Source organism: Musa acuminata, chromosome BXJ2-10 (assembly GCF_036884655.1).
Source record: "Musa acuminata AAA Group cultivar baxijiao chromosome BXJ2-10, Cavendish_Baxijiao_AAA, whole genome shotgun sequence".
NCBI lineage: Eukaryota > Viridiplantae > Streptophyta > Magnoliopsida > Zingiberales > Musaceae > Musa > Musa acuminata.
Genome location: NC_088347.1, coordinates 31,365,174 through 31,385,242, shown reverse-complemented (window position 1 = coordinate 31,385,242; position 20,069 = coordinate 31,365,174). Strand labels below are relative to the sequence as shown.

At 42.3% G+C, this 20,069-nt stretch overlaps 3 protein-coding genes and 1 long non-coding RNA gene across 4 annotated transcripts; 3 read left to right on the top strand and 1 right to left on the bottom strand.

Moving 5' to 3' along the window:
- Nucleotides 1–58: 58 nt before the first annotated feature.
- LOC135625156 (uncharacterized) lies at nucleotides 59–3,298 on the bottom strand. Its single transcript, XM_065129537.1, has 3 exons — nucleotides 3,004–3,298; nucleotides 2,456–2,533; nucleotides 59–720 (listed from the first exon to the last, which is right to left on the bottom strand). Exons 1-3 carry the CDS (start codon nucleotides 3,160–3,162, stop codon nucleotides 328–330), a joined length of 630 nt encoding a protein of 209 aa, XP_064985609.1. The 5' UTR covers nucleotides 3,163–3,298; the 3' UTR covers nucleotides 59–327.
- A 2,451-nt stretch (nucleotides 3,299–5,749) lies between these two features.
- On the top strand, nucleotides 5,750–8,023 carry LOC135625640 (uncharacterized). Its single transcript, XR_010492156.1, has 3 exons — nucleotides 5,750–6,054; nucleotides 6,835–7,486; nucleotides 7,720–8,023. It is a non-coding gene; the product is annotated as an uncharacterized LOC135625640 (long non-coding RNA).
- A 2,283-nt stretch (nucleotides 8,024–10,306) lies between these two features.
- Nucleotides 10,307–13,444, top strand: LOC135625152 (FRIGIDA-like protein 4a). The gene is made up of 3 exons (XM_065129532.1): nucleotides 10,307–11,236; nucleotides 12,406–12,581; nucleotides 12,700–13,444. Exons 1-3 carry the CDS (start codon nucleotides 10,375–10,377, stop codon nucleotides 13,219–13,221), a joined length of 1,560 nt encoding a protein of 519 aa, XP_064985604.1. The 5' UTR covers nucleotides 10,307–10,374; the 3' UTR covers nucleotides 13,222–13,444.
- On the top strand, nucleotides 13,370–19,697 carry LOC135625150 (MAR-binding filament-like protein 1). The gene is made up of 5 exons (XM_065129531.1): nucleotides 13,370–13,511; nucleotides 13,771–14,495; nucleotides 16,762–16,895; nucleotides 17,005–17,145; nucleotides 17,781–19,697. Exons 2-5 carry the CDS (start codon nucleotides 14,231–14,233, stop codon nucleotides 19,503–19,505), a joined length of 2,265 nt encoding a protein of 754 aa, XP_064985603.1. The 5' UTR covers nucleotides 13,370–13,511; nucleotides 13,771–14,230; the 3' UTR covers nucleotides 19,506–19,697.
- The last annotated feature ends 372 nt before the right edge of the window (nucleotides 19,698–20,069 follow it).

Here is a 20,069-nt window from a genome sequence, read left to right as displayed (position 1 = left end):
TCCTCTACAGATACGTAACTTCCAAACAGCATCTGCGACTGCAAGCGAGGTACATGGCTTTCTTTGGAGGCATGGATAACTATTTTTCATTTGCCACTTCCACCACATAAACCTCAGATATAAAATGCTATGGTGGTTGCCACTGAGATACTATCAAGAAAAGCCACAGAGTAGGATCAACATATAACTAAGGATGTATCAAACACCACGTGGTTGCAACTGAGATATCATCATGAAAGCCATCGGGGCTGTCGTTGCACGTGCAAGTGATTTTGTGACACGATACCTGCGGCTCTATCGGTGCAAATTGAAAACCCCTTGACAAAGTCATAAGTCGGCTCTATCCGAATGCATGTCCATGGACGAATCACTGCTAGTGCGAGAGTCCTGGCTTTGGTCAAGGTGGTTCGATCCATGGTTCCTGATTGTATTTTCTTGTGGCAGGGCAGTATCATGGCTTGCGCCACCGTCGCCTCCGCCTTGAGCCGGGTGATAAGACTCCAGACTTCTACGAACCGGACTGGATAAAGCATTTGAGAAGACCGTGTCCTTTGTTTCCTCACGGTGACCCGTCCTGGCGAGGCCAACTGCTGCAGTTCCAATCGTACTGGAGTCATGGATGTTTGTGCTTCCAAACTGCATCGAGGACTGAGGATATTGGTGCGGCAACTGGGGAATTGGGGACATCGCCGTATCCTCACCACCATGGCCAATCTCATTCTGCAGGGTCAAAACATTAACAACACAAAAACTGGTTATAACGACTCTGTTATAATGCACAACACACTTGTCATTACCAAGAGGATAAACGACAATAACAACAACATGCTGTCATGTCCCAACAATTTGAGATGCACATAATGGATCTTCTTAGTTCTTACTTCATTGGCCTCATTATATATCATTCGACAAGAAGCATTCATATCTCTGTTGATTATTATCGCTAATAAAATCTCTCTCTCTCTCTATCTATCTATATATATATAGTGTGTGTGTGTGTGTGCACGCCTTTTCGGTTGTACTCGAAATATTGACTGGACTCAACTTGTTTGACCACAATATCTATAGGTCCACTAAAAACGTTCATATTACCTTTAGACAACTCTTTTCCATTTTATCTTCTATTAGGGCTACCTAAACAATCATGGATGAAGACATTTTTCAGACTATCTTTCCCAATAATTCGACTCATTTACATCAATAATATCATCTTAGCTATACTAATTATTTTTTGTGTATGTTATGTTTTTAATGTCTAGCACTCGGATTCACAAAATCTTGCAAGCCTAACCACTATCTTACAATGTTTTTAATCTAAAGCATACTTGATACCCACATAAAACCTTGGATATCATCTAAACTTTAACCTCACAGCTTTTGCTTGATCAACAATATTTTTATCAATCTACCGGTCCTATTAATAGAACCAAACCAAAAATACTTAAAACACATGGGATTACTAGTGATGCATAAGAGAAGTTGAGACTGAGCATCTCTTTTGCCATAGTACAAAATAGAAAAGCATAATTAACATCTATCTCTAAGTATAAAAAGGTTTGCACTATGCAATAAATGAATAAAATGGCATGTGAAAAATGAGCATCAATTCTTTTTCTTCACATGACAAGTATTAAAACAAGAGTCTATTAGTCACAACAAGGTAGGCATAATCTATGCAGACTCGTAACATACATCACTATTAAACAATCCAACAACTAAGAGCAGGGCAATCTTGACCCAGCAAGACAGGAGATCAAAATGTCCAGCAGATGTAGCTTATAATGCTTTCAGCTAGTCTATAAATGAATAAATTATTAAAAGCCAAATGAATGCAAATTTATGCCAAATGCTTCTTATATCATTAATATAAGCATATATTGTATCTTCAACATGTAATTCATGCATCCTCTTGTAAGCTATGCCATAATGTAGGAGGCCCGATGATCTACTAAGCCCACACATCATCCCAGGATATGGAAAATAATTGGCTTATAAATTTACAGACTGATGATTCTGTAAGCATGAAGAGCATTAAAAAGAAGCCCTAGTCAGTATTAAGTACTTTTTTACAACTTCAAACTCATCATAAGCATTGTTGCTACAAACTAAGGGTGTAAAAGACATTATGTGGACCCAAGTCAAAAGATCAGAAAAATCTATGAATATTCCAGACTTGTTTGTGAGACAATATTCGGGGCAACTAATGATATGAATATATGTTTCAAATGGATATTGGAAAACGAAGATAATCGAGGCAGCTTCCCATATGCAAATAACATTATAATAACAATCAAATGGATATTGGAAAACGAAGATAATTGTGGCAGCTTCCCATATGCAAGTAACATCATAATAACAATCAAATGGATATTGGAAAACGAAGATAATTGAGGCAGCTTCCCATATGCAAGTAACAACATCATAATAACAATCTGACACTACAAAGAAACAACACCTGAAGATACGCAAGTATATCAGCTACGGTCACCCTTGACCCTTCATCATGTCTTAGAATCAACTGGTAGAGCTTCTCCTGCACCAAAAAAAAATTATATATATATTAATAGTCTAACATCTTTTTTACGCTCGAGAAATTACGAAAACAAGCAACAGAAACAATTTTACATGATTGTTTTTTTATCAGTGACATGAAAATTAGTTAATACATAACGACACCTTCCAGTGCAAGCCAGGCAGTTATAGACCAAAGGAAGCAAAGAGCAGTGGAGGTGGCTATTAAGTATCTGAACATAAATGACGACGATATTAAGTATCTCAATTTTTATTTTTAATAAAACAAAAGAGTGCACTCTCTGTGATTACACTTTTGTTATCATTAAATTCTGAAGTTAACATTTCGATATTCTCCTGAAAGCCAAATAGCCCTCAATCTTCCATCACTATCATGAAAATCCCAATAATCCCTGGCCGAACCATACCGATCCGAGAACATTTGACGGAAGCAAAAAAGTTCCGGGAAAGAAAACGATAGAGAAGGAATACCAAAGCGTGGCGCTCTCCGGTTTGGAAGGCGAGCTCCTGCTGCGCCATGGCCTGCGTGTAGATGAGGGAGAGAGAGTTGGCGGCGCCACGGAAGACGGAGTAGATCGTCCGATCCGCCTCATCGAGATGCGTATCCTCGGATTTCCTCTTCTTCCCCATCGTCGTCAACTCGATTCGATCCTCCTCTCAGTTTCAAACCCTAGAGGATAAAATACAGGCAACAAAACAAGAGGAAGAAGAAGACGACGAAGAAGGCTAGACCCCTTCAATTTGCCACCGAATCGTTTTTCCGGAGACGCCATAATCAATATATATATATATATATATACATATATATATATATGTGTATATATATATATATATATATAACACACTTGGAATCCGAATCGGAAGGGAACAAGTACGCCTGTCTCGAGTGAGGCAGCCGTGACGTGTGACGCCTTATCATCGCGCTCGAGCCACGTCTCCGTTAATGGCCCCGCGGTATAAATCCATGGCACGATTGCCTCTGCATGATTGGTGGTTCGGTCGAGACATCACATCCGCAGCCGATTCGGTATAAATTAAAGCTGTGAGCTTTAATTTTGGGTGATGCACGGATGCTCTCCAAGACTGAGGTAACTGGAATCGTCCAATTCTCGAATCATAGCCGTCCGCCGATGCGGACCCCACCAAAGAACCGAGCGACGGGATGGTTTGGTTGGAGAGGGGAGTCTGATTGATGCCATCCTCGTGTCGGCCTGCGGTCATCTTGATGCCAAGAACGATGGCGTAGGAATATTGACTCCTCACTCCTTTACCCATCGCCTTAACATCCACACACACATCACAAATGGAATGTCTGCTGCCAAGTAATCGATTTGCAGAAGTTTCATCGTAGTAGTATGCACACATGCAATTGATTCGACTCCTAACCCTTTGCTAGTAGACTTAAAGATTATGTTGTTGACATTGCAGAAGTTTCAGCCGAATCGAATTCAACTTTAATGATCGATCACAAGAGACAAACCAATCGATCATATCAAACCGACGTGTCTTCTATATGGATCTGACACATGGGCTAGGTGAAGTTGGCTCGTTGACTATATGCTCTTGACATGTCAATTAGATGAAGCCTACACATCGACTACATTGAGCGATTGTGTCCAGTAGGAGCCAACACATCGACGCGTGGGATTGATACGCTGCCATGCCATTTCTACCGAATCAGATTTATTCTCGATCCTCTTACACTCCCCCACATTTATTAGTATCCTATTATGTATCATGCATGGTTTGTATGATTATCTTGATTTACTAATATATTAACTTTGGTCATCACCTTCTTTTGTCTCATTGCAAAATTTATTTCATCAACTAATATAAGAAACGCTCCAATCAATTATTACTCGTCGTTAAATAGAAAAAAATATTCTTGATCAATTCTACGAGTGGGCAAACACATGATAGTTTAGTTGGGTATAAAAAGTAAGTCATTAGGTTTGTTCATATGGATATTTATTATAAAAAAATAATTTTGGATTATCGTCTTATTGCCCACGTGGACATCAGTCCAACAAGGGATAATTATAGGTTGTTCCCTCGAAAAATATTTCATGGGATATTTTGTTGTCCTCTTATCATATAATAAAAAGTCATCTTTTTAATAGTGTTTGAGATCATGTTTTTTACTATTTTCACCTGTTTATCTCATGATTAACTTGAGTGTTAAAGAGATCATTTTAAAAATCTTTTGATTTTCATCTAAAAATTAATGATTCGAGGAGGTTTAGAGATCTTTTTGGAGACATTTGATGGGTATTCAAATGAATATCCAAAATAATTTTTTCCTACCAAATCAATCATTGTTACAAACGATTTTTCCTGTAACACATACCAATCGACCAAACTATTATAAAGTCGATTCAGGATGAATACTACCACAAAGATATTATATATTTGAACAAAACATTAACTATGCCGACATGAGCCATATGTAAATGCATGAAAAGCGAGATCGAAGCTACTTTGCTCACATGGGGAGGATCACCATGGCCACTTACTCATGTCAATACTATAGACCCTGAGCAAGGACAGTACTAAAATTCAAGTCATGTAAGGTTCTCTTGTTTCATCTTTGTAGGTTATGGAAATGATATTATCGATGATCATCATAACGATCATTTTCTTCTCCATCCTCATCTAATCCAAAGAAAGATTGCATTGCCCTCATCGTTATACAAGCTTCTTCTTTCTTCTATGGGGAATGGATCCCTTAGCCTTATGTATAAAGAGAGAAGAACAACACGACGACGATAAAAATTAATGATTGTGAGGATTATCGAACAAAACTATCTAATTATATCTACTGGACGATGGAATCGATTATGACGGCCGGATGCACGATTGGCTTAAAAAAAATAAAAAAAACCTTGGGAACCATTTATTTTCCTTTTAAAGAGCTTTGTTTAGGCAGGTTGGCGATGGCGTCATTAATCGCACTCTCGCAGCCATAAAAGCCTTTTTTTTTTTTTTTTTTTCTTTTCCCGACCAAAATGGTTTGCGAGGAGAAACAGAACCAACCAACCAACCAACAAACGCACACATGATATGTTGCTAATCATTGCCGTCATCCAGTACTGGTCACCGAAAGCAACGGGGACCAGAACAGAAAGTTCCACTCTCGCGGTGGGGCCTCCCCGGTTTCCCATCTTGCGGCGGGACCCGCTGTTTGAGAACTAATCCACCGTCCGGTGAAGATCGAAGGACTCCGAAGCCATCCGTTCCGCCATCATCCTCCTCTATCAGGGAGAGTTCGTTCTTGGAAGCGATCGGGAGAACGGCCCGTAAAGCGTCGTCGGCCTCGCCTCTCGTTTCAGCCCTTGATCTCGTGCTCCCGACGCCGACATTTCCGGGTGGCCGTACCTCCCGGTTGCTCGTCGATGCGAGGAAGACCTTCCCTCGTGACTCGATCGGGAGATCCTTCGGGTCGCCGTACCTCCTGGTTGCTCGTCGATGCGAGGAAGACCTTCCCTCGTCTAATCTCGAATCAATCGGGAGATCGTTTTCCAGGTCCTCGTCTCTTTGGCTCTTCATCTTCCTTTCTTTTTCTTCGTAAACGTCGTGGACTTTTTAGGGGGGGCCCTAATTTGTCGTGATAGAGTGTGGATGAGGAATTTTACTGCACTTCGATGGGTTCCGAATCAGATTTCTATGGAACTTGGACCTCCATTTTGATTTGATATGTTCTCTTTTATATGGTTTTTGTGCGCGATTTAGGTATCCTGTGTTTGATTTGGGTATCCCTCGCCGTCCTTTGCTACCTTTGGTGTTTTTATTTGCGTTCGGATACTAATGTGTCAATGCATCCGATTCTTCTGAGATGGAATTACGGGAGGGCGTTGTTTGGAAATGTATCAGATGAAATAGCAATTCACTGGCATGAAACGAGAACCTGAATCATATGAGTATGCACTTCGCACTTTAAGATTTTTCGTCATGAGAAGGATAATTTTATTGTTCTTGTTGTAATTAATTCTTTCTCTAGTAGATCCCAGCCACTGCCAATAGGTTGCGTTCTATCATTAAGATCAGCATATCTAAAATCAAATCCCCAAAATAAATTCACTTGCGCATCATGAGATAGTCAGCTTAAAATCTAGAAATTTTTGCGACCATCATCAATTCTATGATTTGAAGTTACATCGGAGGATACATTCCCGGTTTGCCAGTCCATTTTGGTTTCAGATCTTCTTATATTAGTCGCTTATATTTCAGTGTCAATCATGCTCTGGCTTAAAAGTCACCTATATTTCATTGTGGTTTTTTCCGATGAACATTTCCAAAATGCAGGGAAGGGGCAATCCGCACGCATGTTGGGAGCCAAACAGTAATTATCATAAAGATTATGGGTTGCAGAAGGAACCACCGGCAGCCCAGATGAGCGGAAGCTCCAATTATATTTTCTGCGGAAGGAGGAGGAATTTTCTTCTTCGGCTTCAGGGTATAGCAAAGGTGTCTCACTTTTGGTCCTAGCCTTGGGTGACGAATAAAAATCGATGAGAGTTTCTCCCTGGGATCAATCCCGATTGGTGGAACAAGAAGTTAATCCTGAATTCCCGCTGGCTTCCCGAAACGAGCACGTCTCCCATGGATGTTCTTCCTTTGTCTGCTTTGGCCGTGCCTCCTCGGGAGTGAATGGAACATCTCCTCCCAAAGTTGGTCCGGTCCACCATTACGAAACTCCGCTCGATTCTTCGACTACTAACAGTTGCAAGGAATCCGCAACCGAGGATGTGGTTGTTGAGGGTGACAGAAAGATACGTCGTAAGAGCAGCCTGAAGAAGCAGTTCACAGATCACTCTGCTTCAGATGCTGAAGCTGTTGGTACGAATGGTTCTTCAAGAGAAGTACCAGGTAGCACATCCGGGTTTACGAAAAGGAAGCTGCAGTGGTCTGATGCATGCGGAAAGGAGCTTGTCGAAATTAAGGAGTTTGAGCTCAGGTATCGTGCCATGTGAATTCCGAGAAAATATTATATACTCCATCTGTCCATCGGTAAGAGAAAAGATGAACCATAATTATTGCTTTATATGGGTCATGATGATTTCCAGAACTTTGGAAATCGAGTGTTTCTTTCTTTACGGGGGCATTTCTATCGTCTTCATTTCTCTTCCTAGATTTCATATCTATGGTAATGGAAACGTTTGAGTTTTAATTGTTAATTTGATATTGCAGTGACGATGACGTATCAGACGATGAATTCGGACACGACGGTGACAGATGCCAATGTCATGTACAGTAGATCTCATCTTCATCGTGGACGAAAGGACTCGCACTATCGGGCGATGATGACGATCTCCTGCGGGGCGTTTGTAAAATCTGACTAGTGTTTTGTTGGCCATTCGTGGCCTCTCCGCTAGACTTGCATGCGTGTGGGACTGCTGTTGTACTAATAGGCTATTGTTGGGATCAGGGAGAAATTTGCTATGTATATTCTTTTCTTTTCTTTTCGATGAATGAATTATTTGGCATCCCTTTATTTATTTTTCTTTTGGAGTACCGGGAAGATGTGGAGCAAAGTAGTATTTTTACCTGATTCGATTATTCCGGATGACGTATTTGGACCATGCTCTTTCTGAGGCGCGTGCTATGAAACTGTGTGTCATGTGGGATGGTTAGGTGAGATGACATGCGATGGGAGCTTTGCAAGTCTTCACATCGAAGCAGAACAGTTTTCAGTCGTAAAAATGTGACATTTTTTCTTGCAGCAATATCTACAAGTTTCCACGCATTAAGAGCACACGGGAAGCTGGCCGCCGTGAGTCGAAAATGTTGACCAGCTGTGTGCTTTCTACTAACTCTCTGCTTCTATTAATGGTGACCAGTTGGAATACTTTAGGTTCATTAATGTTCGGGTCTATACCAATTACTACTATTTGGAGGGATCGAAAGGACTGTCATGCAGAGATGGCAGAATATGGCACTGCCTCACTATCACACCGCACCACATCAGACATTCGCCTTGTCATCCGCTACGACGTACGGTTTACCCGAACATTTGTGTGCTACCACCCAAACGACTATGCAGCCAGTGCCAGGAAGAAGAAGAAGAAGATGATCCTCGCCAACCAGACGCAAAAATGACGATGGGTAAGTAGACCCAAGGTAGGACTAGGAATTTGACTTGTCGACCGGTGAACTGATCCGATATCATAATAAAATGTCTGGTTTGCGTATAAGTTCAAGCCAGTCGTTCTTGAACACTTGAGATCGAGTCTCATGTTTTACTCGTCAGAGGGATACGTACATATACTATTACAACGTATGTAATTAATCTCACCGAACATCCAAGGCTTGCCGCATCTCTATAAACAGGGTCACACGCACAGACCAAACACCCTCATCCGTCTTCCCAGCGGCTCAGCAGGGCAGCACCATGGATTACCGGCTGCATGACCTCCGGAGGCAGAGATCCTGCGCGTGTCCACCTCTCCACTTCGGAAGCTGGTGCAACAGCCGGTGTGGGACTGCCGACTTCAACCGGACGTTCGCGGATGACTATAACGATGAGCTCGATCCACTCAATTACCGGCCAGCCCGCTCGAGATTGCACGGGCTGTGGAGGAGGATCGTGAGGGGGCCAAGAAGGATCTTTATAAGCTCCGGAAATCCGATGCATGTCTCCTACGATCCGTATACTTATGCGCAGAATTTTGATGAAGGATCTGCATCGGTCGAACCCGACAATTTATGGCGATCCTTCTCGGCGAGGTTTGCCGCCCCATCGAGGACGACGCGAAGAGTGGGATGATTTCCACACCATTCTCCTGCCGCGCTGTCGTACCGACAAGCAACTACCGTTCGTTTCTTGAATGCAGTCTGCCCTGCCTTTTTTTTTTTTTCCTGAGAGGAAAAAGGAAAATACGTTCGTTCGCGAATGATTTCAAACCTTCGTGTGTGTGTGTATCTCTCTATCTCTAACCCCTCCGTCCCGAGCATCGAGCAACCTAATTAAGGTTAATTAAATTGCGGATGTGTTGGGTTCTTAATCATGAAGTTGTTTTCTGTTCTCTTTCCGCTTGTTTTATGTTTTCCGGTGGTCGAAGCTGTCTGTCCTCTACTTTCTCCGTGGATGAGCTGGTTTTTGTTCTTCTGACTCCTCGGTTTTCATTTGAACAGCATGCCACTTTTGACCTACGTTGCTCATTAATAATAATAATCTATAGAGACAGACCCAACTGCTGATTTCATCTTCACCAAACCAAGTGATGATTCGGGGGATAGATATACTCATATCCATTCGAGTTCCCACCCCCCGGTCACCTGTGAGTTCAGACTAAGCAAGACAAAGAAAACGACCAAGGCAGAGGCTATTGGTTGGTCCAGCAGCATACCATTCTTCTTCGCCGGAAAGGCCTCTTCTTGATTGGTTTCCATTCTACCAGAGTCGAGGACCCTTTCCGTCAGCAAAGCGCAAGGTATCATTCTTCTTCCCCGGAAAGGCCTCTTCTTGGTTGGTTTCCATTCTACCAGAGTCGAGGACCCTTTCCGTCAGCAAAGCGCAAGGTATCTTCCGGCCTCCTCACGCTTTGCTTTATGCTGTCCTTACATGCTCGTCACACGTACAATAAACCAAGTTTCGTGACGCGAAACCTCCTGGCCTGGTTTGGCTACCCAAACTTTGGTTCGGGGACGGGGAGAGCCAATGGACCGTGGGCCACGGGTCCTTGAAACTATCATGGCAGGCTCGATCCGGTCCACTCTTATGCAGTACTGGGCCGGAACCCTCCCAACCCGTCATCCATCCTTGCGAGCCAGTGAAATACCCCCGCTGGGTGATAAGCCCTTCCCTTTCTCTCTCTCTCGACGCTTCTCGTCTTCACTGCGTTGATGGCGGCTGCCGAGGAATCCCCCGCCGACGATCGAATCCAGAAGTTCCTCGACGATCTGGAATCGCAGCACGCGCTTCTCTCCAACTGCACCCTCCTCTGGAAGTCCCTCGCTGAACACTTCTCCTCCCTCCGCCAAGCCCTCGCCCTCCGGTCCCAATCCCTCGACGCCCACCTCCAGGCTCTCGAATCCAACACGCAGAAGTCCCTCGACTCCCTCGCACTGCGAGATTCCTCCCTCCCCGACCGCGAGTCCGCCGCCGCCGCCGCCCTCCACGAGCGCCGTGACGCCGCCCTAGCCGAGATCCAGCGCTCCGATGCCCCCTCCACCGACCTCCGCGGCCTCCTCCGCTGGTATGCCCGCCGTATGGACTCCCCCGGCCTGTGGCGCTTCGTGGTGTCGCGCCGCAAGGATCTCCACGCGCTCCGGAGGGAGGTCCCTGACGCTGTGGCGGCATCGTTGGACCCCGCGAGGCTGGTGGTCGACGCTTCGGAGGACTTCCTGAATCACCACGCCGACGACGGCGGCGCCGACCGAAACTGGGCGCTGGGGATGCTTCTCCGGTCGCTGCTCATCTCGGAGGGCGGTAAGGCTCCGGAGGTCGCGGAGAGCATGAGGGAGAAGGCGACGGCGGTGGCCGAGGCGTGGAAGGAGAAGTTCAGCACAAAGGAGGAAGGGGGAGAAGGAGGAGGAGGAACCATGGGTGGTTCAGAGGCGCAAATATTTCTGCAGATGGTGGTGGCGTTTGGTCTGAGATCACGATTCGAAGAAGGCTTCCTGAAGAAGCTCGTTCTGGAGCATGCTTCCAGGAAAGACATGGCTAAACTCGCTGCTGCATTAGGGCTCGGGGAGCAATTGGCAGGTAAGGTTACTTCTTTTGCTTCTTAAGTGTTCTAAGACTAACCTAGTTGAGGAAGATTCTGTCACAGAGAATTCTATAGTTCAATGTTGTCATTGCCTTGCACCACGATTACTACTAATTTCGTAATAATCATGTATCTGACAGAGATAATTTTGTGTTGTCTTTGCTTTTGATCTTCTCGACAACCGATGTCAACATGAGAAACTAATTACCATCACTAGCTACTTCGAATAGGAAATGAACATTCATATCCTCATTACTTAGATTGGAGCTCTTAATTTTCTTATGCTGAAACATGATCCAGTGTTCAATAAGTAATCTAACTAGAATTATGCACTCTGCCTAGTCATGCCTGCAAAAGTAGCAAAGGATTAGTGTTATAAATCCTAATATGATTTTGGTATGTTGGACTTTCAAACATATGCTTTGGTGATACATAATCTTTCAAAAAATCTGGTGCTTTGCCCTCAAAGAATTTAATTTTCTGTTCCAGAATTGAAACTTGGGATATACTGACCAGGGAGTAATTTTGGCATCTCGACCATCTGTAGATCGTATCTGCACTAATAAAAACAAAACGAAAGAGAAAAAAGGAAAATATAATATGGTTGGAAGTCATAAGAGCAAAAAGAAATGATAGAGGAAAACAAGAGAAAACTATTCGGACAGAAAAAGAAAAGAAAGGGTCACAGTAAGTAAATATTAAGCAGGGGACATACCTCAAGGAAAACAGAACTTAGATTTTATCCATCTTTTCTTTATTCGGCTTTGTTCTGTCACTAATGTTACAAGAAACTTTCAGGAGATGAAACGCAAAGAAGTTGCCTTTTCAGTTAGGAATGTTTTGGCTGCATCACCCATTAATTGCTTATTAGCCTGATTCATTTCTGTATTGCCACATAAGTAAAAGCTTTATTCTTGCTGCATCATATTAGTAAGACTGCATCTGGCCTCACGTTAGCAGGCGCTTTATTCACTACGATTGTCCTTCTAATAAGGCGGCATATATTGACCTTCTTGCTATCTCGTATTAGCAGGAGCTCTGTGCCCTAGGTTATCTCTTTATTATATTTATTTGTAAAACTTTTTAAAATCATTCAAACAGGAGCACTTCCTTTGTCTCTTGTAGAAGAAAAATAAGAATTGAAGCTTTGTGTTACACATCGCAGATGTAATTGATGAGTTGGTAAAGACTGGCAAGGAGATCGAGGCTGTGTATTTTGTTCATGAATCTGGCTTGACCGAGCGTTTCCCCCCTGATTCTCTCCTCAAGTTCTATCTCCAAGCCTCTAGGAAAAAAGCCAATTCCATATCGAAAAACGGGAACAATTCAATCGCTGCGAAGGTATATTATCTAACGAAGTTATTCTGTTCCATGAATTGCTTGTTTCGATTTTTGTTCTCGTTGATCGTACAAGGTTAATCACGTGCCCTTCAGTAAACAAAATGTATTTTTTATTCAGGAAGAGTCCAGCAATATGGAGATTAATGCTCTTAAATCCATCATCAAGTGTGTTGAGACTTGCAAACTTGGGTCAAAGTTCAATGTTGATGGTCTGAAGAAAAGGCTTGCAGAGATGGAAAAGATCAAGGCAGAAAGAAAGAGAAGCGCAGTCGCCAACAGACCCCAGGGCAAGAGATTAAGAGCAGCAGCTGGAGCAACCCCAATTCTGCGTCCTGCCAAAGCAGCTAGGGGCCCGAACAAACCTTATGCGCCATATGGTCAGAACCCACCAGCTGTGTCTCATATTCCAGCAACTCGCCATGTTTACAGTTATCCTGGTCAGGGTGGGTTTGATGGCCTTGCTTCTGCACAATACGGTGCTCCTCGTAGCCAGAGTCCTGCCACCGTGCCCCAGCAGTATTATGCTCATGATGATATGGGTGCACTACGAGCGGGAATGCATCACGGCGGTCCTTCCATTACTTATGGTGGATATGACTACACTGCGCCTGCTCCGACACAGCAATCACGCCCACATTAGTGTTTGAGGAATTTTCTTTGTTTAGTGGCTCCAATGCATCGACGAGTCTGGTCTGACGTTTTACTCTCAGCTCTATGTTTCCATGTCAGCTTGTTATCATAAGTTTACAGGAGATATTCGCGGTGGTATAATTTGTGACTGTTCTGGTGCAAGTTAACCATCATAATACTCGTCTAGGGGAGCCTAATTAATGCAGCTGGGATGCATAGCTCGACTTTTGTTCTGGTTGAGATCATAAGCTGCACTTGCTTTAACCATTGCCCATGTAACAGGTTTATCATGGAAGCCAGGTCAGTTTCCTTCTGGATCTAGTTGTTCTAGGTTTTCGTGGAAGTAGAACATGAATTTTGCAATCTCCCTTGGTTTTATTAGCTTATATTGGTGGTTAATGCATATGGCTTTGTCATGTCAAGAAATGATGCGTGGTAGAGAAAATAATCGTTTTATGTAATTAACTAAGGATGTTCTATGAAATTTTGTTAACTTCGCTATTGGTTTTTCTGCATAAATTTATTTTTTAATATCATTTTAATATGGTTAATCAATCAGAGGCCCGTCAACACTAAAGGGGCCGTCGTTATCATCCAAGAAACTTGAAACCGCAACACCCCGTTTCTGTTTCTGTTACTGTTTCTGCGATCATAGTGGGCGATAGAAAGGGACGGTGACTGAGAGACACCATCACGGTCCTTCCTTTGCTGCGTGAAACGCCCATGAGAATTGCGTGTACTGAGGGAGACCACCGACGGCGACCGTCTGTAAGATCGGGAGCAATTGTTGGGCGTGGCGTTCTGGGGAATATTGCCAACGAAAGGGGCACTTGTCTCCGTTCGAAGGGGTATCGGTGTCTTCTGGTGTTATTTGGGGAGGCCACTCCGCCTCGACAAAATCCGAAGAGATAACCGAAGCCAAATCCCCGCATAAAGAAGGGGGAGGGAGGACCGGCTCCAGCCTACGGTCCGGTCGGAATCGGATTAACCTCGGTCCAAAGGCAGGGAAAGCCAGAACGATGGGGCTTCTCGTGGGAAGCCCCAGCTTCTTGCGGACTCCCCACTCCTCCTTTCCGTTCTCCAACCCTTTGTCGTCTTCTGTGCGCTCTGCGCAGAGGAAAGCTGCGAGGACGCGATCACTGCTGGCTACGTGTTGTGCAAATCGGGAGAGCCATGTAGGTGCCGTAGTTACTCCTCCTAGAAGGGCGCTTCTCCTTGCGGGCATCTCAGCTCTTCCCTTCTTGACACTTGGAGCAATGGCTGCCGACGTTGTGGTTGTCCAAGGTCAGTGGTTCCCACTTATGGTAACCTTGGCTTATCATTTCTTGCCTTCTTGGATTGATTCTTGTTATCATTTCTTGCCTTATTTGTCAAATTGCTTGCGTTGGGACTAAATCGGTCAATTTAGTTGTTAATGTTCACGAAAGATTTGTCTGTATAGTTTCTGTAAGCCCATGGTTCGTTCCTGAGTTAAAAATGGTCCACATTTTCCTTTTTTGATGAAATGCGTGGAATGGGTGTTCAAGCTTTCTAGGCTTGTAAATTCACACAGTCAGATTCTGGCACTTCTACGTTATTATTGTTTCATACACGAATTTAATGCTGTTATACGACCATTTATGTTTCTCCTTCTGTTCAGTGCTAGATTGACTGATTGAACAATCACCCTAGTTTCTTCGGTGATTGTATGGCTATTCCTTATTAGTTATATCATTTCCACTGATTTCTTGTCTCAATAAATTCTTCTGTGCTCCAAAATTACAATGACACATGACCGACTTGCTAAATCTTCAGTAAAACCCTCTTCTTATCTTTCCATTCTATTTTAAGTAGTTAGCATCAATTCATTATTGTGCTTCATATACAATTCTCACACATATGGTCAATCAACAAATTTCTTCTGGCCTGATTTGTTTTTCCCTCCTTCCCTTGTGATGTCATTTTATTTATTTATGGTCAATTTCTTTTTTAAACTTGCTGGGAATTATTCTTGCCTTCTTAAGTTACTATTTATATCTCTCCATTGTTATTATCGAAGGACGACCATGTTTCCTTCATCATTTATTATTGTCCCGAACCATGTTCATTGTTTTCTTCCTCCTAATGCAAATATCAATCTGGACTTCTTGTCTTTGGTGTAGAGATTATTGCTTAGAGTCCCAACGTCTTTAAATATAGTTATGCCATTTCCTTCATCACTTAATGAAGGACGACCATGTTTAAATCTATTTAAATCCATTCATTGTCATTATTGAAGGATGACCCTGTTTCCTTCATCACCTATTAAGGTCATCATCCTGGATCGTGTTCTTGATTTCTTCCTCCTAATACAATTATCAATCTGGATTTCTTGTCGTTGGTGTAGAGGTTATTGCTCAGAGTTCAAAGATCTTTGAATATAGTTATGTCATTTCCTTTTTGTTCTTAATTCCTTTTATTGTAATTTATTGTGTAATTAGGATTCCTCGTGTATCACATCATTGTTTGATGAAAGCTCAGAAACTGTCAATACTGAAAACATCATTTTAGTTCTTGTCGTGTTACAATGTTCAACCAGATAGTATCTTATGTTGGTGGTTTCAGATTATTCCTAATTTTTCTCTCTTAAGTAAATTATTGACGGTCATTTTATCAGCGATCCTTCAGCTCTGCCACACTACACTATATTGAAGCAAAACTCCAAATTACGGCTCATAGCAGAAATGATGAAAGAAGAAATTAAAATTTATGTGGTTCAGCCATTAGGTCTAAGCTCACAGGAACGGATAGTCAATTTAAGTTCCACCGAGGCGGATGGAAGGACAAAAGAAGTGTCGGATCCACAAATATGAGCCTTTTAAGGCTACAAGCTATACTTCTCAAAATCCCCGAGGAAAACAAGATGCCCTAACTTTAATGTGTCAATATATATGCACAGGTAGAATTATATGGGTGCATTGTGAAAATTGGGCTGGGGTTTGTACCCTCGAATCCTTGGATGGACGTGGCCTACTTTGGACTGAGGTTGACATAGATCATCTTCGGCACTATGGTGCATCAACAAATGAGACCAAAATGTTATTTGGGGAACTAGACTTTGTTGTCTTCGTTGCTTTCCATAACCGAGGAACCAATCTACGTACTAACAAATTTATTGAGGGGTGGTGTTTGATTTGGTATAACTATCTTGCATCCTAACTAAGGAGAAAATAGTTGTGTGATTAACCAGCTCATATATACTATAAATTATGAAGTAGATCTCCAAAGTCCAAACTTCATAGAAATGGAAACTATAGTCTCCTGGTCCACTGATATCTCCTTGAGGGCCTTGAAACTTTTTTAAAAAAATTGGAAAACCTTACTACTAGAACTTGCAGTCTCTTCATGTGATCAGAAACACTTAATGGCTGTATTTTATGCCCTGCTTTTGGTGCTATTAGTTGCCGTTTCTAATAACAAATGGTTATAGAGACCTTTCATTTTGATACCCACTGTGAAGCAAAATTGACATTGTTTCATAAGTATGGATTTGTCTTATGGTCACTTACTAATATTTTCATCGTGGCTTCAGATAAACAAGATGTCAAAAAACCATATGATCAAGATGTCATAATCACAGAAAAACAAGATGATATAAAGCCAGTGATACAAGATCTTCAAGATAGTGCACTGCAAGATTCATCTCAAGAGCCCAACCAATTTGAGGTGATCCTTGAAGTTGCTATTTTAGTTTCAAACCAGCCAATATTTTGGTACCATTCTTCTGGTATAATTTTACATGTTTTCACCTTATATGGGTCCCATTTGTATGAAGCAAGCAAATCTACAAAATGCACCAGCAAACTCTTCAATTTCTTTACAAAATGGGGTTGGAATAATTGGGTCAGGTGTTCTTGGTGCATTATATGCAACATCTCAGAAAGAAAAGACAGCTACCAAATCCACCTTGGAATCTGTATGTCTCTCAACCTGTTTACATAGGTTTTTTTAACATATCTGGTGATCATAAATCATGATTTGGTTGCATTCACTTTTGTGTCTTTCTTTATTCTTTCTTGACCTAAAGGATGCGTATATGCATGCCAGATGACATTTTCTAATGCAATTTTGCTTGTATCATCTGATCGCATATTGTCATACCTATTGAGCGACTATCAAATTCCTCAAGTTAATGCTTTCTTTAGTAACATTTTAATCTTTCCTCCTTATTCATGTTATGGTTTGTAGGAGTGCCTGTGACTTCTGAAAATCATGCAAACTTCAGTATCTTCAGTGTAGGTGCATCCTGTGTTTCATGAGTCTCAAGACTTTTCTGAAGTAATAAAGTGCCTTTATTTTTATAACAAGTAGAAATGATCAGTTCATATGTTAAGGGTAGCCTGAAAACTAAAACTGATCTTTTTTTGATGATGTAGATGCAGTCAGTGATTTTGAAATATATTATCTGTTATCAGAATCCAACAACTTTATTATTATACCGTCTATAGTTATACTTATGCATGACATATTGGGTGCAGGACAATGTAAGTAGTACATGATTAAAAATTGTTTCATTCTATGTATTCATTTGTAATATAATTGTCAATGCAGCTGGAAAGCAAGCTGAATGAAAAGGAAGCAGTGATGTTTATGATGAAGGAGAACTTTGAGAAAATGCTACAGAGGGAGCAGGAAGAAAAAAAGAAACAAGAGAGAAAGTTTGAGGAAGCCGAAACTTCTCTGCTAAATCAACTGGCTTCGACAAGTGAGACTAAAGAAGCTTTGCTTCAAGAGCTACAAAATGAGAGTAAACTAGTTGAAGAGCTTAGAGCACAAATAAGTCAACTTGAGAGCAGTATTACAAGAATCGCTGCAGAAAAAAATATGCTTGAGGCTGAATTTAAAGAAAAGGTGGAAAATGTTGATGTGCTACAAGATAGAGTAGTCCTGCTTGGTTTGGAGATAAATGACACGGAGAAGAACATTGAAAGTCTCAAAGTATCCCTTTCTGAAAATGAATCAGAATGTAAGAAGTTGAGCTCCAATGTTGAACAGTTAAGGAACGAGCTTGCCCTTGCAAATTCAACTATTCAACAGTTGAAAGAGGAGTTACTTGGAACTAAAGCAGAATTAAATTCAAAGATATCTTTAATTGATTCTCTTAATGAAAAGATTCAGTCGTTAAGCTCAGAGAAAGACAACTGTGTGCAGAGAATTAAGGATCTCATGAAAGACTATGATCATTTGAAAACCTCTTCTGATAGAAGAGCTGCCCATGATGCCGAACTCTTATCTAAGAAAGAGGACCAAATTCGTGATATTGAAGAAAAGCTTGAGCTTGCAATAGCTGAAGGGAGGGACAATAACTCAATTATTGCTGAGCTGAGAAAAGAAAAGGATGATCTCAAAGCATTGCTGGAAAGAGAAGCAAGTACTGTGAAAATTTTGAAAGGTGAGCTGCAGTCTACCCAAGAAGCACTGGGAGCTTCTAAGTTTGAAGCTTCCAATCTGTCCAAAGATCTCGATGAGGCTAGAGGTTCATATGAGAAACTAATGACTGAGGTTTCAAAGATTCAGGATGATTTTAGTGAAACGAAGAAAACATTAGCTGGTAGCCTTGAAGAGGCTAAGTCTAATGCAAAATTTCTTTCTGTTGAATTAATCTCATTGAAGGCGGTCCTAAAGAAAACCAAAGAAGAACTCAACATCACGTCCAAGGAATTGAAAAATGCTGTGGCTGATCATGAGAACTTGAAGAAGGAATTGGTGGAAACCTATAAAAGGCTAGAGGCTGCCATGCATGAAGTGAACGAAGAAAGGAAGGTAGTTTCTACTTTGAACAGAGAGCTTGATGTGTTGGGAAATCAAATTCTGACCGACTCAGAAGCACGAAGATCTCTTGAAGCAGATCTGGATGAGGCTACCAAATCACTTGACGAGATGAATGAGAGTGCATTATTGCTGTCAAAAGAACTAGAGAGCAGTAATTCTAGAAACGTTAGCCTCGAAGCAGAGAAAGAGATGCTGCTCAAATCTCTCACGGAGCAAAAGAAAGTCACAAAAGAAGCTCAGGAAAATATCGAAGATGCTCAGAACCTTGTTATGAGGCTTGGAGGTGACAAGGAGAACTTAGAGAAGAGGGCTAAGAAGTTTGGAGAGGAATTAGCATCTGCAAAGGGCGAGATACTACGGTTGAGGAGGCAGATCAGTGTTGGGAAGGAATCTGTAGACGAGCTCGAGCTCGAGCTCCATCCAAAGGCCAATGAAGCTGCAGCAGGCGCTCCTTTTTCGGTAAGAAAGACTGCTAATAGGAGAAGAAAGAGAAGAAATACATGAGAAGTTTATCAAATGAGGACGAAATGCAGTATGAGAATACGTTTCTATTGCATATTTTACCACCTATTTCAGTTTCAGTAGTCATACCTTTGCGGCCATGTGCATGAGCAGCGTCGTGATTGAAGAGTCATGTACCATTTTCCCTGTATTTGCGCCAAGCGGATGCTAGTTCTGAGAACCACTTTAAAGCCACATTGTTTTGTATAGTTCTGAGAAATCAAGGGCAGACTCCATGGTGGCGCCCGCTGGCATGCCATCCCCAGCCCGGACGAGCTTAGTTAGCTTGAGCGTGGACGAGGGCACTCCCACAGGAGAGTAAACGGAACGGGTTGAGACTTCAACGAAGCTGAAGCAGCCTCTCCTGGTATACATACATACATACGTAGCAACTTCCAACTCTGGTCATGCGAGGACGTCGAGAATGTGAAGAAAGTGCGTCCGCCCTGCCTCCGTCGCCGCCGCCGCCACCACCACCTCCGTGTATAGTACAACCCGAGTCCTCACAATCAGCAGCAGCAGCATATGAGCCTCCTACGTGACCTTCTCCTACATGACCTTTCCATC

What these genes read in the sequence shown, in the direction of transcription:
- LOC135625156 (XM_065129537.1), bottom strand. Translation starts at nt 3,162, where the DNA reads ATGGGGAAGAAGAGGAAATCCGAGGATACGCATCTCGATGAGGCGGAT. An exon ending in CCGGAGAGCGCCACGCTTTG is followed by an intron (nt 2,534 to 3,003) that starts GTATTCCTTCTC and finishes TTTTTGGTGCAG; the next exon opens with GAGAAGCTCTACCAGTTGAT. An exon ending in ATATACTTGCGTATCTTCAG is followed by an intron (nt 721 to 2,455) that starts GTGTTGTTTCTT and finishes TTGACCCTGCAG; the next exon opens with AATGAGATTGGCCATGGTGG.
- LOC135625152 (XM_065129532.1), top strand. Translation starts at nt 10,375, where the DNA reads ATGGCGGCTGCCGAGGAATCCCCCGCCGACGATCGAATCCAGAAGTTC. An exon ending in GCTCGGGGAGCAATTGGCAG is followed by an intron (nt 11,237 to 12,405) that starts GTAAGGTTACTT and finishes TACACATCGCAG; the next exon opens with ATGTAATTGATGAGTTGGTA. An exon ending in ACAATTCAATCGCTGCGAAG is followed by an intron (nt 12,582 to 12,699) that starts GTATATTATCTA and finishes TTTTTTATTCAG; the next exon opens with GAAGAGTCCAGCAATATGGA.
- LOC135625150 (XM_065129531.1), top strand. Translation starts at nt 14,231, where the DNA reads ATGGGGCTTCTCGTGGGAAGCCCCAGCTTCTTGCGGACTCCCCACTCC. An exon ending in CGACGTTGTGGTTGTCCAAG is followed by an intron (nt 14,496 to 16,761) that starts GTCAGTGGTTCC and finishes TCGTGGCTTCAG; the next exon opens with ATAAACAAGATGTCAAAAAA. An exon ending in CCAAATCCACCTTGGAATCT is followed by an intron (nt 17,146 to 17,780) that starts GTATGTCTCTCA and finishes TTGTCAATGCAG; the next exon opens with CTGGAAAGCAAGCTGAATGA.